The sequence below is a fragment of the Toxotes jaculatrix genome, chromosome 13, assembly GCF_017976425.1.
Source record: "Toxotes jaculatrix isolate fToxJac2 chromosome 13, fToxJac2.pri, whole genome shotgun sequence".
NCBI lineage: Eukaryota > Metazoa > Chordata > Actinopteri > Toxotidae > Toxotes > Toxotes jaculatrix.
Window position 1 is genome coordinate 10,674,005 of NC_054406.1, and position 14,003 is coordinate 10,688,007.

General features: G+C 43.6%; 1 protein-coding gene across 2 annotated transcripts in view; it reads left to right on the forward strand.

Moving 5' to 3' along the window:
* Positions 1–426: 426 nt before the first annotated feature.
* Positions 427–14,003, forward strand: part of nup153 (nucleoporin 153) — a 15,235-nt gene continuing 1,658 nt past the window's right edge. The window contains exons 1-21 of one of the 2 annotated variants that reach the window (XM_041052694.1): positions 427–543; positions 3,978–4,203; positions 4,336–4,611; positions 4,954–5,093; positions 5,983–6,111; positions 6,327–6,443; positions 6,609–6,656; positions 6,755–6,808; positions 7,905–8,045; positions 8,643–8,695; positions 9,055–9,190; positions 9,411–9,578; positions 9,667–9,768; positions 9,883–9,967; positions 10,069–10,170; positions 10,273–10,932; positions 11,104–11,319; positions 11,583–12,566; positions 12,876–13,277; positions 13,389–13,607; positions 13,753–13,936. In XM_041052694.1, the coding sequence (XP_040908628.1) occupies positions 466–543; positions 3,978–4,203; positions 4,336–4,611; positions 4,954–5,093; positions 5,983–6,111; positions 6,327–6,443; positions 6,609–6,656; positions 6,755–6,808; positions 7,905–8,045; positions 8,643–8,695; positions 9,055–9,190; positions 9,411–9,578; positions 9,667–9,768; positions 9,883–9,967; positions 10,069–10,170; positions 10,273–10,932; positions 11,104–11,319; positions 11,583–12,566; positions 12,876–13,277; positions 13,389–13,607; positions 13,753–13,936 (4,520 nt within the window). In that variant the 5' untranslated portion in view covers positions 427–465. The remainder of the gene's footprint in view (positions 544–3,977; positions 4,204–4,335; positions 4,612–4,953; positions 5,094–5,982; positions 6,112–6,326; positions 6,444–6,608; positions 6,657–6,754; positions 6,809–7,904; positions 8,046–8,642; positions 8,696–9,054; positions 9,191–9,410; positions 9,579–9,666; positions 9,769–9,882; positions 9,968–10,068; positions 10,171–10,272; positions 10,933–11,103; positions 11,320–11,582; positions 12,567–12,875; positions 13,278–13,388; positions 13,608–13,752; positions 13,937–14,003) is intronic. The other variant, XM_041052695.1, reaches the window with a different exon arrangement.

Genomic DNA, 14,003 nt, shown 5'->3' on the forward strand with positions numbered 1-14,003 from the left:
AAGGAATAATTTAAAGTATTTTCTTGGGACAGATCCAAGAAATAATTCCCATGGTAGTTAGATGGAAATGTTCCTGGGGTATAGGTTTTATATTATTACAAAAAGCATTATAACACAGACAATACAACACAAAACAAAACATGATGTATAATCATTTAAGCATATCATAACCACATCTCAACCACATTGCATTTCAGTAGTGCCATTGGAATGCCAAATTCCATGGTAATGTATATACACATTTTACCCATATCTTGTTTTGTGTGTTATTTATATTTTGTGTCGTATTTATATTTATATATTTTTATTTGAATCCCATATTAGAGCCATGTGGTACGAAGTCCTGCCAAACCTCTTTGTTATCTTCAGCTACTACATTTCCCATGATGCCCCTGTTCGTGGCCGCTGTGCTGGATGACAGCTATCCGGCGCCGAAACACCGATAGACGCTCAGACGAAAGAGCCATGGCGGCCACGGGTGGAGGGAAAATTAGAAGCAGGAGATATCACATCGCCTCTAAACCTTACGCCAAGAGTAAACAGGTAAATCGAGTGGAGGTTTTCATGTTAGAAGCCCGTGTCGAGAACGTTACGATAACCGCAGTGTCACTAACTCTCATCTCTTGTTATTGTTTTGTTGGAGACATTTTACGGCCTGCTGTTAACGCTCGTGGCCTCCACGCGCTGCTAGCATGTCCTGGAAATGCTAGTGAACTAGCAAGCTGGCTTATAGGTTAGCAAAATCAGACGGACTTGACAGGTCAAATCACGGCACAGCGAGTCGTTCAGACTCGTTAACCAGTATTTTTAAAGTACAAGCTCACGCGTTAGATGTTGCGATAACTAGCCTTAGCACTATTAGGAAGTTCTTAGCTGCTAGCGAAGTTAGCAGAAAGCAAGGAAGTAGAATTCCACATATTAGCTTGTGTAGCTAGTGCTAGTTAGCGGGCTAGCACTGGCGAGCAACGCATTGTTGTCTTCGGTTCTTAAGTTTGGAGGCTTCACACCGTTGCCGGTAGAAGTGACATGGTCGTTTGGGTCCAGTTTACACTTGTCCATAGTTGCGTGTGACCAGCGTTCACGCAAATGATTATTAAGATTGTGCTGCTGGCGTGTCGGGAAACATTTTGGATGTTAGGATGGCTAACATTAGCCAAATCTCAGCCAGTTGGATTGCGCAGGAAGCTCCGGCTCGTTGGGAACCCACATGGTTGCCTGAGCGGAGTCTCTTGCCGCTTGGAGATCAGTTAATGTTGGTTTTAAAACCACTCCACAATGCAATCAGTGAACATGATGTGTCTTCACACATGGAAGATTCATTGACCTATTTTGTCAGTCGTACAATATTCCACTGAACTACAAATCAGGTAGTTTGTTTATATGAAAGTCAGGTTGCCAGTGTGTACTCTGACTGCACAGGCCATTCATCTACTGTAAAATTATACCATCGAGTTTCTATGACAACAGTGTGAATATTGTTTCATCGATCAGTCATCATTGCTTATGGCAAACAGCAGTTCCACATTTGTGCGAACTTACACCAATTTGTATTGTTTACAGTTTAGCCAGACATATAGTTACGAGTCACAAGATGTAACCCTAATGGCAACAATTATACAGTGATTAATCCAACTAAATATTCAATTCAATTTATTGTACTTGGTGGACATTGTTGGTTTTGGCATGAATGCACCATTTGTGTCATACTTTTCACTGTCCACCTTCATTGCGATAAATGGAGTGAAGAAATACTAGACATGCCTTTTAGTATTACGCAATACAATTCAGCACCACCACAAACTACCACCTCCAAAATAACCATAAAGCTGATTCAGCACCTGTCTAAAACTGTTTGAACAAAAACTGAACATTATATTATACAGCCCCCAGGTCTGTAAGTATAGGCCTGGGGACAAACGACATGTAATTTCTCTTATAAGTGACACCATATCTGTCTTCACCAACAGCAAAACTTTCAATCATTAGATGTTGCCCCTACTGTATTTTCTGTTGTTTATACACAGTGTTGAAATGGTAACTGGAATGATATTTTGCCAACAACAAACAAATGTAATAACTGACCAGCTTGAATTTGAAATATTTAGTTTGAATAAATGCAAATATAAGTTGAGCAGTGCCTTCATGCCCTATAGAAGTCGTGGTTACAGCTTTAAATGCTCTAATATGTGACTAAACAACAAATAGTGCAGAAGTGTTTGAAGTTCATATGAATGCTTATGGACTGAAGTCAGCCAAAAACAATGATTATCCAATTCTTGTGTACAGTTAGCCTTGAAAGATGGGTTGAGCTTTTCTGCAATAGGTGGGTTTACACAAATCTGCTGGTTAAAAAGCAGAAGAAGCATGATAAGACATGCAGCGTTTGCTGCCTCACCTTGATTCATCTCACAAGTTCTGCGATTCCTTGCAATTCATAGCAGTGGGAGTCTTTCTCAACTGCCCTTACTGTATGTCTTCACATGGCATAAATTAAACAATCTAAATGATCTTATTAGGTATAAAGGTACATGTTCATTATATGAATTTATGTGAAATTTTAGCTTGAGAGGCTAGATGCACTCATCTGCTCAGGAACAGGCATATTCAAAGTTAGGCATGAGACATTCCCAAGAGAGCTGAGTCGGTTGACCACAGGTCAGCTAGTTACATGACCCTGTCCACACCAGAAATGTGACACATAAATCCATATAACAGTGTATGTAGCACTAAGTAAACGTGCAGTTTGGTGTTATTACACTCTTGACTTTTCAAAGTTCTGTGTATTTGTGCAAAGGTTAAAGTGCAGGGTGGCCCACAGGTGTATTTCAAAGATAAGCAGGAAGCAGGAGGCACATATGGCTCTTATCAGGAGTTTTCAGCTACCAGGGGCTACACAGCATATTCATGAAGAGATGCACCAGCTAACTAGCTCCTTTGTTTAACTTTTCCCCTTTCTATCTGGTATCTGGACACTAAAATGTGGGAGAGCTTTGCTTTATCAAAAGACAACCAGATACAATCATCATACCAATCTATTAGCTAAATAAATATTAGGTATGAAACTGGCGCATTAAAGAGCACCAAATATGAGTTTTGCACAGCCTTATTCATAGCTCTCCAAAACACCCTTCCCTTTAATAGGTCATTGCATTCATGTTCATAGATTTTGTTAGGTTTTGTTGTCCTTTGTACTGCAACTCCAAAACTCTCAGTGCGGTGAGGACATCATTCATGAAACACACCTCGAGTCACAGAGAATATATATTCCAGTTAGCCAGTTAAGACCTAGAAAGTGCCCTTAATTTAAAATATGTTCTTTCACTAAGTTGGTATGGATTTGCTATATATTTTACAGGAGAGAGCCTTCTATAGATTTAAATCTTGGAAATGCAGTTGTTCTCTGTATGTGGTGTAGGAGTCAAAACTCATTCCTATTGATTAGAATTCATCCAGTATTACACCTCAGTACAGTGCAGACCAGCGTCACTCGCTCACTGCTTCATAGAAGCGTACACAGTGCCTGACCCAGTTTCCGTCTTACTGAGCTTGTGTTTTGCTTTGCACTGGGGAGGACGAATGGCTTCTCATTGCAAGTGGGGCTGTGCAGCTGATTCAAATAATAAAATGCAGTGTTGATTGCTGTATTTTGCAAATCAAAGAGTCCAGCAACTGTTTTATAGCATTCAAAGGCCTCAAATACAAATTAAGGGGAATTGTCTTGCCACAGATTCGTTTTTGATTTTGAACATCATAAATACAAGCAGTTGAAAAATAAATCCACAAGATTCAGCTAGCCAAGCATTTTTTAAAAACATTTTTACCTGCTGTTTTGTTTTACATGCACAGAATTTTATGCAATGCTGATCATCAAATAAAGTTTATGGTTCTTTGTTTTGTCTGTATGCTTTAGTCTCTGCCTCTCACTCATTTCATTCCCCTGCTCATGGCCTCCTCTCCCTTGCTCATGTTTTTATCAGCAGCAGTCAGGCCTCATCAGTCGAGTGACAGACACAGTAAAGAGCATCGTTCCTTACTGGCTGCAGAAATACTTCAAGAATGAAGATACTTCTGAAGGAGGGGGGTCTGTACAAGGGACAGAGCAGAATTGCCAGCCTCCTCCTCCTCCTCCCCCAAATGGCAGCGAAGAGGGCCCTCCTCCCCTTGATGGACGTGACTCCCCGGAGCCTAGCACAAGTAACACAGGTGAGGGATCCATCCAGTCTCTTACGTCATCCTAGATTATCTAGGAGATATTAAATCCCTTTCGTAATAGTTGCAGTTTTGCATTTTCCGTTGTTCCACCATGCTCACCTGTACCTTTCCTCACTCTCTCAGAGCCCTCAACCAGTCGGGCATCCCTGAACTTTCAGGAGTATGTGCTTTCTCGACCTCCTCTAAGCCGCTCCCACCTCCATTTTCCTCCACTGGATGCCTCCTCCCCAACTCTGGCGGCTTCCAGCAGCCTGTTCTCTCAGCCCTCCACCTCCTCAGCCCCTGGACCCTTTTCCACAGGTTTCTCCTTAGTCAAAGAAATCAAGGACAACCTCTCGCAGCACGAGGATGATAACATCTCCACCACGAGTGGGTTCTCTTCCCGCGCCTCTGACAAAGGTAAGGGCAAAGTGTTTGCATGAAAGATGTCACTCCACCCACTGATTAGCACACCTTTGTATAGACGGGAGGTCACCTGCTGAGGTGATTGATTGGAATGAAAACCTGCAGTCTGTTAACTCTCCTTGGATCACAGTTAGCTACCTTTCTGCAATAATGGCAGAAAACACACACATCTTGATTTTAGCTTTAAGGAATAATTGATCAACATTACAGATTACTAGTGTTGCAGCAGGTAGAGGCTAATGTCTTATGTATGAATGTATGGTTGGCTCAGATCTGAAATAGAGAGACTAAGCTAGATTTCTGCAGAATGGTCTGAGATGATTCTCTTCTTTTCAGATGTCCCCACTTCCAAAACGGCATCACTTCCCCAGCTTTGGTCCCCAGAGATGGACAGAACAAACTCCGGGCCTCAGCCTTCCCAGTCCAGTCTGAAAAAGCCTGCTTTCAACCTGTCTGTCTTTGGAACGTCTTCCAATGTGAGTATCTGGTTGTCTGTCCATCAGTATAGAGAGCCTGTCAGTGTGTGGTAGTTGGGGGGAAAAAGTTTGCCAAAAGTAAAGGTCTGTGTCGCAAAGCTCCATATTGTGTCTCAGGGTTTGATCTAGTCTGCGTCATTATTGCAGTGACCCACATAAATATAAAATGACTCTCTGAAGTTTGGTTGGTGCACCCAGCTTTTCAAAGTCAGGTGTACTAACCATTGTTTTTAAATGCAATATTACTGTAACTCTGCTCAAAGCCAGACAGTGTCTTGATTTGTTGCATTCAGTCTCCCTTGTGTCACCAACGTGTTGGACATCTACTTTCATGAGCATGGCAGCGTGCCAGACACCACAACTCAATCTAGCCAACGCATAAGAACTAGTCTGCTCCGGTGTGCAGTCTGACTCAGATCTCAACAAGGACAGAAAAAAAGTGGTGCTGACGAAATAAAAGCAAAATTCACTGTGACACTTTGTACAAGTCTGAGCTTGTTGCTTCACATATTTGTAAGAGCACTCGGACACCACAGACAGAATTCTTCCATATTAAACCACATGGGATGGTAATGTATTCACACCGTCCACTGAAAATATTTGACTGAACTTCATTAGCAGAAGCAAATATTTGGCTTTTTACAAGTTACAAGAAGTTAAGATATAAATGAATTTGATTGAATATTGAAAATATTATAGGGCGTATTTGCAGTTTTACTCATTACATTGTTTTGTTTAGCTACTTAAGTCTATTTTCTATTTCATGCGTAGCAAAACCTTTTAGTTTCATTTAAAATGGATGAGTTTATGTTTGAGAATGCCACTGATCAGTAATAAAACGAAGTTGTATCACTTAAAGCTGATATTTAACTTAACCTTCCTCTTTCAGTCGACATTAAACAGCACAGCGCTGAACTCCAGCCAGCTTGGGGATTCACCCTTCTACCCTGGGAAGACCACATATGGTGGGGCAGCAGCAGTCAGGAGCTCTCGCACTCGTCCTGGAACACCGTACCAGGTGAGCTAGTGAGAACAACGCAGACAAGAAACCGAAACTCGTATTAAGAGCCAAACAATTATTTTTAATTCATTTTGTGCATTTCTTACAGTCACTCTCATGTGCATTTAGTGTTCTGGATGTTAAAGTTTATTAGCCCTTAGTTGGTGAGCAGTTACTTTTGTGTGAATATTATTAATTTAATTGGAGACTAAATTAACTCATCTGCTCCGTAGGCCCCGGTGAGGAGACAGATCAAGGCCAAGCCTGCTGGTGCTCAGCCCTGTGGGGTGACCAGTGCCACAGCCAGACGCATCCTGCAGTCTTTGGAGCGCATGTCGAGCCCTCTGGCTGTGAGTACACACAAACACACAAACACAATCTCAAAGTGCATCAATGGTATGACTCTTGATGTGTCGTTAATGACCATGTTAAAGTAAACTGTGTCCTAATATTTTAGCACTTGGTAGTTATATTTTTCTAAAATAGATGCATTTTGATTTTTTTCTCATCCACAGGATGCCAAGAGGATCCCAGCAGCAGCAGCATCTTCCCCCCTGTCACCTGTAAGTGGTTTTAATATACATACGTATTACGCATATAAGTTTATTCAAAGTATCCTGATACTGTAAAACAACCTGAACACAAGTTTTTTTCTTTTTAGTCCATGGATGCCACAAATCTAGATATTTCACATTTCCAGTCGAAAAAGAAACGGGTACGTACAGATTTTGACATTTCTGTGACCATATTTCTCCACATCTGGTCCCTTCAAAATTTGCATTTGTGAGAAGTTCTGATTTTATAATAACTGTATGGAATATGTCCCCTTATAACTTTAAGCTTGTGTATACACATTAGCAAACAAACTTCACTTGTGTCTTCATTTGGAGTGTTTGTACAAGGCTCACAAGGCGCAGTGATGTGAATGAAACAGGGATGTCATTGTACAAACTCAGCAGCACTTGTTGTGGTTTGTCTTCCTGTCATTTCCTGACCCGCTGCCTGTTGGCCTTCTTCACAGTAGTTAACAGGATTCTCCTCGGCTGAAACACAGCTGTTCACCGCTGTGTGTTTCCTTTACATGTGCACGTACACGCAAGCGCTTGTGAGCAAAGGTCTTACCAGACTGCATGTTGTATTCTGCTCATGAAAGTGTGTGTATGTGCTGTGTGTGACGTGTGGTCCATTGTTAATTTGTGCCAGCTCTGGACTGGACTTGTCCTCAGTAATAACCGTCAGGCATTCCCATCTGCGACAGCTGCTTTGTAAAGGCCAACAATGGCGTATTGACCCTCACAGGCCCAAAACAAGAAAGTCCACTATAAAGGAGTCCAAAATACAGCCTGACCAGTACTAGAGTTCTGAGCCAATACAAACACTGATATTTGGGACATACAAAAAATAAAATATTAACTTTTTTTAAACAGTCTTGAAACAGATGGTTAGATTTTACAGCAGGACATTTCACAATCAAAAAATCAGCATTGTTTCAAAATTTCCTCATATCTACCACACTAATACTAATATACCTGCAAGAGAAAAACATCACTTAGTAATCGTTATAGATCAAGTTCAGAATTAAAGGATAATGCTGAGATGTTACTGTTCACATTCTTAGTAGCGGTTTCATTTTTGACAAGTTGAGAAGAATAAACTACTCTGGTTATGTTGAAGCTACATTATATCTAAATATCACTGACTTCTGTGGCAGGGAGCCAAGAGCTATATGACACACATTTAAATGAAGAAGCACCTTTGTTCATTATGGGTCTAAATTTTGTCCATATTTGAACACCATGTCTTTTATTCAGATGGATACTACTCTCCCACCGGTGCAGAAGCTGGTGGTTCCTGCTGCAGCCTCAGTGTCAGGAAACCGCTCCGTGTCCTTCAGGCCTACTTTGACTCCTGGAGGACTGAACCGAACTCTGGACAGGACCCCAAGAGAGACGGTCAGAAACACAGTGCAACATTATTATACACAAGCACAACATTGTTCCACTATATTATATGCAGCTAATTGGTGTCTGACCCCTGGATTCCACTGGAGGCGGCAGTGTCGTGTTTGGGCTGCAAGCTGATCAGGGCCACCCGAGATAATGCTAGTGATTCCACCAGATGCGCCACAGCACGTTTCAGAAGCTACTCTACGCTCTGCCCCACTAAAAATACACGCCTAGTCTATTTTTGACAGAAGCCGCGCCAAGCTGCACAGAACAGATCGAGATGGCCAGGAAATCAGACACAGGATCGGTGCATTCAGTCATTTTCAAAATGAAACACCCTGTGCAGACTCACAATCGTATATCACATTGCTACATCAACATCAAAACAAGTGGCACCAGGCCAGAAGTTCTAACCTGGATTTTCACCATGGACCCAGCAATATTGAACAGACAAAACCCTCAGCTTCAGATATGCTCCTGGTGGTATATAAATCCAGGCAGAGGACAGTGCAAAAACCCGTCCATGTCATAGCCATGTGCCCGGTGGAATCCAGGGGTAATTCATACTCTCATGCTCAATATATTCTTGTATTATTTCCACAGCCCACAAGACAATCACCGAAACTACCTAAAGCAAACCCAGGTCCATCTCAAAGGTAACAACACAAGACTATTATACATGCTATGTTTGATGGGATACCAGTAAGTCTAAATTCATTACGAAAACTCAAAATCATGAATCATGGTTAATTAAATAGCTGTAGATTGTCTTGCTGTATGTTGTAAGTCTCTTAAGATTTCTGTGGTGAAAAGAGGTTTAAGGAATATTCTGAGGGGAAACTTTTCCATTTAGTTGGATTTATTTAAAAACAGTTTCATACGCTTTACTTTGAGTAACAAAGCAAGAAAATCCCAACATCCCTGATTAATTAAACTTTTTTTGAGGATGCCTCGCTTTCCTCTGTATGGTGCTTAGTTGATTTTACTTACTATATCTGTATTAATCTTTTACTAGCACAATGGGTTCCAGTGGCCCGACCTATCCTCTGTCCAGCACGCCTGCAGCCAGCAGCGTCAGCTCTGGAGGAGGCAAGATGAAGAGAGAGAGGACCAGTGCACGACCCTCCACCAAACGCCCTGAGGAAGATGAGGTGAGGCTTTGGATCCAAAACCACAAGGCTGCAAGACTGATGATGCATTTCAAATAAACCATTATTTTATTTACTATTTACATCTTACCTCTAGGTTCTCTTTTTCTGGTGCTTATCAATTTGACACACAAACAATTTTTGCATGAAAGTGGAAACAGGTGAAAGATCAGATCATTTGCCTAAACTGCACAGTGATACTCATACTCGTTTCTGATTCTAGGTGGCCGAGGTACCCGACCTTCCAGCCATTTCACTTCCCATCAGCACCTCTGCCTTGCCCACCTTCAGCTTCTCCTCCCCTGTTCCACCTCTCACCACCTCCACCACCATCAGCACCGCCTCCAGCGCCACGGCCGTCACTCCTGCTAAGGAGACGATCTCAAACAAGGTTGGTCTTAAAACTGTCTCATCCTACCACAGTGTGACTACAAGTCTGATGGTAAACAACATTTTGCTAATTTTCTTGTTTCTTCCAGGAGCCTCCAACAGCCTCAACAACACCCCCCTGTGTACCTTTCACATTTTCCTCCCCTATTGTCAAAGCAACTGCTGCTAGCCCACCTTCCTTTTCCCCTTCAGTACGTAAATGGTTTATTTCTTAATAAGCACATCATCAGTGAATTCTTATATTTCTGTAACTTAAAACAGCGACATTGTTAACAAGTGATTTTGTCTTTCCCCTCCTTTGTTAGGCTGGATTTACTTTTAGTGCACCTGTAGCTAAGTTAGGTCCCTCCATGTCAAACGGGAAGCTGGCCACTCCCATAGCAGCAACAGGTAAGAGAGTTTTCTCACAGCTGGCCTGATCCTGATTTCTTCCCCTAACTGAGAAAACTTGAATTTCAATTTTGATCTTTGTGTTTTCGTGTTTTCTACAGTGAAGCCAGCAGCAAACAAAAGCACAGAGGATTTTGAAGGACCCTTTAAACCAGCCAAGGTCCTGAAGCAGGGCAGCGTGCTGGATCTTCTCAAAACACCTGGTTGGAATCACTGTTACTTAATCTACAATCTTCTTGGTCATACACTTTTACAAGATTGTAAATGGAAGTTCATTGTTTTAATTCTTCTTCCATTTTCCCTAGGCTTTGCCTCACCTGTTGCTCGGACTTCCCCTGGCCCAGACAGTGCTCCCCAGCAGACCTCCGCACAATCCACCGCCCCCTCCTCCACCTCCACAACCACCTCCTCCATCTCCTCTTCAGCCGGGTTTGGTGATTTGTTCAAAGCCCCGCTAAACTGGAGCTGTGATGTCTGCTTGGTGCAGAACAAGCCATCAGATGCAAAGTGTGTTTGCTGTATGGCCCCGCAGCCCAACTCCTCCTCATCAAAATCTACGGACAGTAAGCCTTCACCCACAACCTCGGCTGGGCTGGAGAGCAACAGCAGCAGCACAAACACCACCTCCACCACTACAACCACCACAGGTTTTGGCACAATGTTTTCCAAACCTGCCGGAACCTGGGACTGTGATACGTGTCTTGTTCTAAACAAACCTGATGCAGTAAAGTGTGTGGCCTGCGAAACGGCCAAACCCGGGACGGGACTTAAACCCTCACTGACTCTTCCTTCTGCCTTCTCAGCTGTTAAGACTGTACCCACACCCACAGCCCCCGTTTCCACAGGGCTCATAGGATTTGGAGACAAGTTCAAAAAACCTGAGGGTGCATGGGAATGTGATACGTGTTGCGTAGTGAACAAGGCGGAGGACACAAAGTGTGTGGCCTGCATGAGCGCTAAACCAGGTAATGCAAGCATAATATATTGTATTATTGGTATTTGATGTTTTACAAAGACTTGGGTTTTGTTTTCCATGAAAGCAGAATTCTAGTAGCTGTGTCACTGACTATAATGTATTTTTATAAAGGCAGTTGTTAGTTTAATAAAGTATCTTCCTTTCCTCCTCAACACTGCAGGATCATCAGCAGGAACGTCAGCTGGAGCCTCAGCAGGATCCTCAGCAGGATCCTCTTCATCAGCCAGCACTGCTCCAGTGTTTGGGCTGGGAGATAAATTCAAGAAACCAGAGGGTGCCTGGGAGTGTGATGTCTGTCTTGTACAGAATAAGGCTGCTGATGTACAGTGTGTTGCTTGTCAGGCAGCCAAACCTGGAGCTAATGTGGAGCCCAAAGGTAAAAATAAAATGGATGGAGCAAGTGTGTGAGCGCCAAATGTTTCTTGATGCATAATATTTATATGTGGTCTGATTTTTATGCATCAAGGGAATATAATATTGATGCACATGGATATGTGGCTGAACCTTTTGGCATCATATTAAACTACCAAGATAACCAATCCAGGCTAGTGAAAATACTGGGTTTTGAGAAGCTCAAGACTTGAAGTGTAAAACTGAACCTAATCCTCACTTTTCACCTCATCCTTTGTTTCTCTTCAGCCTTCGGATCGACTTTTGGTTCATCTGCTGGTGGGACTTCAGGCTCCGCTACGTTTGGCTCCTCTACCTCTAGTTCTGGAGGTTTTAAGTTTGGCACATCAGACAGTACCTCGGGGTCCGGATCTGGAGGTTTCAAGTTTGGGGGCTCATTTTCAGAGTCCTCCTCCTCTTCATCATCGGGTGGATTCAAATTTGGAATCCCATTTGGAAGCTCCTCATCAGAAACCACTTCTAAAGACACTACTGCCTCTTCAGGGTTCAAATTCGGCAGCTCATCTGAGGGCTTTAAATTCGGGGCTGCCTCTAGTGATGACAAAAAGTCAGACCAACCAGCCGCAGGTTCTGGGTTTAAGTTCGGAGCCAGTGGTGGGATAGTGTTTGGAACTGGATCATCTAGCACAGAAAGCAGCTCTTCTAAGGGTGGCTTCACCTTTGGACTGTCGAAACCTGAAGAGAAAACATCGGACACCACCACCACCACCTCATCCTCTGTTAGTTTCACTCCTCCCATTTCCTCTCAAGAAAAGAGTGAGAGTGCTGCATCATCCAATGACACCACATCAACAAACACCAAGGCAACCACCACCTCAACCGCCAGCACTGGATCCGTTTTTGCGAGACTGGGAGAGCCAAGTTTGGCGACCACCACACCACAAGTGGGCTCCGTGTTTGGATCCTTACAGGCAGACAAAGAGCCGGCTGCTCCCACGTTTACCTTTGGGAAGCCAGAGGAAAAGAAGGAAGCCGCTGCCTCTTCAGCTCCATCTGCCTTCCTCTTCGGTGCTGCTAGTAAAGATGCAGACGCTACACCAGCACCGGCCGCTTCAGGTGGCTTTTCTTTCGGCAAGCCCAATGCTCCAACAGAACAACCTCCTCCCACATTCACCTTTGGCAAGCCAGCAGACAAGAGCGAAACATCTGATGCAGAGCCCCCGAAGCCTTCCTTCGCCTTTGGACAAAGTGCTGCAGGTTCATTTGTGAATGGTACGCTTTTAGTAAACTTTTGATATTTAATGACTTCCACGATTTAAAAATTAAAAAGATTTAAAAATTGTTAAAGGAATAATTGAACATTTTCAGAAGGAGGTTTGCTTTCTTACTAAGAGTCATTTTTTATCATTGCTTTTGAAACGTTGTGTACACAAGTAGAGTAAATATGTTTGTAAGTCAAAAAAACGTCATCTACTAACAAAAATTACAAAAATATGATTTGGGTCGTAGTCAAAATAATTCAGCAATTTTCTCACTGTAGTTTACGACCCACCATAAGCAGCACTTTCTTCTTCCCAACAGATTCTGCTGCTGCTCCAAAACCAGCATTTTCCTTTATGGCAAGTAATCCCACCAACACCACCAACTCCACCACGTCATCCTCGACCCCAACCCCAAGTCTATTCGGCAACAGCAGCGGCAACAGCAGCACCACCCAGGCTCCAGATCCTTCTGCTCCCAGCACTTTCATTTTCGGGCAGCCTGCTGCAGCCTCCAGTGATGGTCCTCCAGCCAAAGCCTTCGTCTTTGGCCAGAACCAGGACAGCCAGCCGCCTGCTCCATCAGCTGCTCCTCTGAACTCTGCTCCAGCCCCAGCTCCAGCTCAACCCTTCATCTTCGGTGCTTCTGCCAACGCTGCTCCTCCTGCTGCTGCTCCATCCTTTAGTTTTGGAGCAGCAGCGCCCTCTGCTGCCTCATCTTCAGGTCTGCATCTGCTCTTGGTGGTTGATGGGGGCCTGAGCGACAACTATGGAACATATGTTTATAATCTGTACATGTATTAATAGTTTCTGCCTTTCTCTTTTTCACTGACAGCTCCGTCTGCAGCTCCCTCTCCCTTTGTGTTCAGCTCAGCCCCCACTGGCGGGTTTGGGGCCAACCAGACTCCTTCATTTGGCTCATCCTTCGGATCCCCTTTCACAGCCACGCCCTCCCAGAGCCCGGCCTTTGGCGCCAAACCCAACGCCGCCCCTGTATTTGGACAGCAGGCTAACTCCACACCTGTATTTGGGGCAGCTGGTAACGCTGCACCAGGTGGGTGACTGAAATCCTCAGTTTTCCTCTTGGGTTGCCTGTAGTACGATGTGCTGGTGATCCTCACAATATGAAGTCATATTTATCACGTGTAAGTGAAATCATAGTTGCCTTTAAACGTGTAAATGTGTGTTATATTTATCAGGTGGAGGCTTTCAGTTTGGAGGAGCCGGTGCATTCGGAGCCACAAACAACACTTCGGGTGTGTTTACTTTTGGAGTGGGTTCGACAGCTTCTCCCGCCCCCTCTGCCAACCCCTCCATCGCACCTCAGCCAGGAGCACCTGGAGGTGGATTCAACTTCTCACAACCCCCTGCATTCAATATTGGGTACGTTGCACCTTCTTAGTTTCCTTGCAAGTATATTTTGAAAACGTGCATCTTCTGGTCCAGTGAT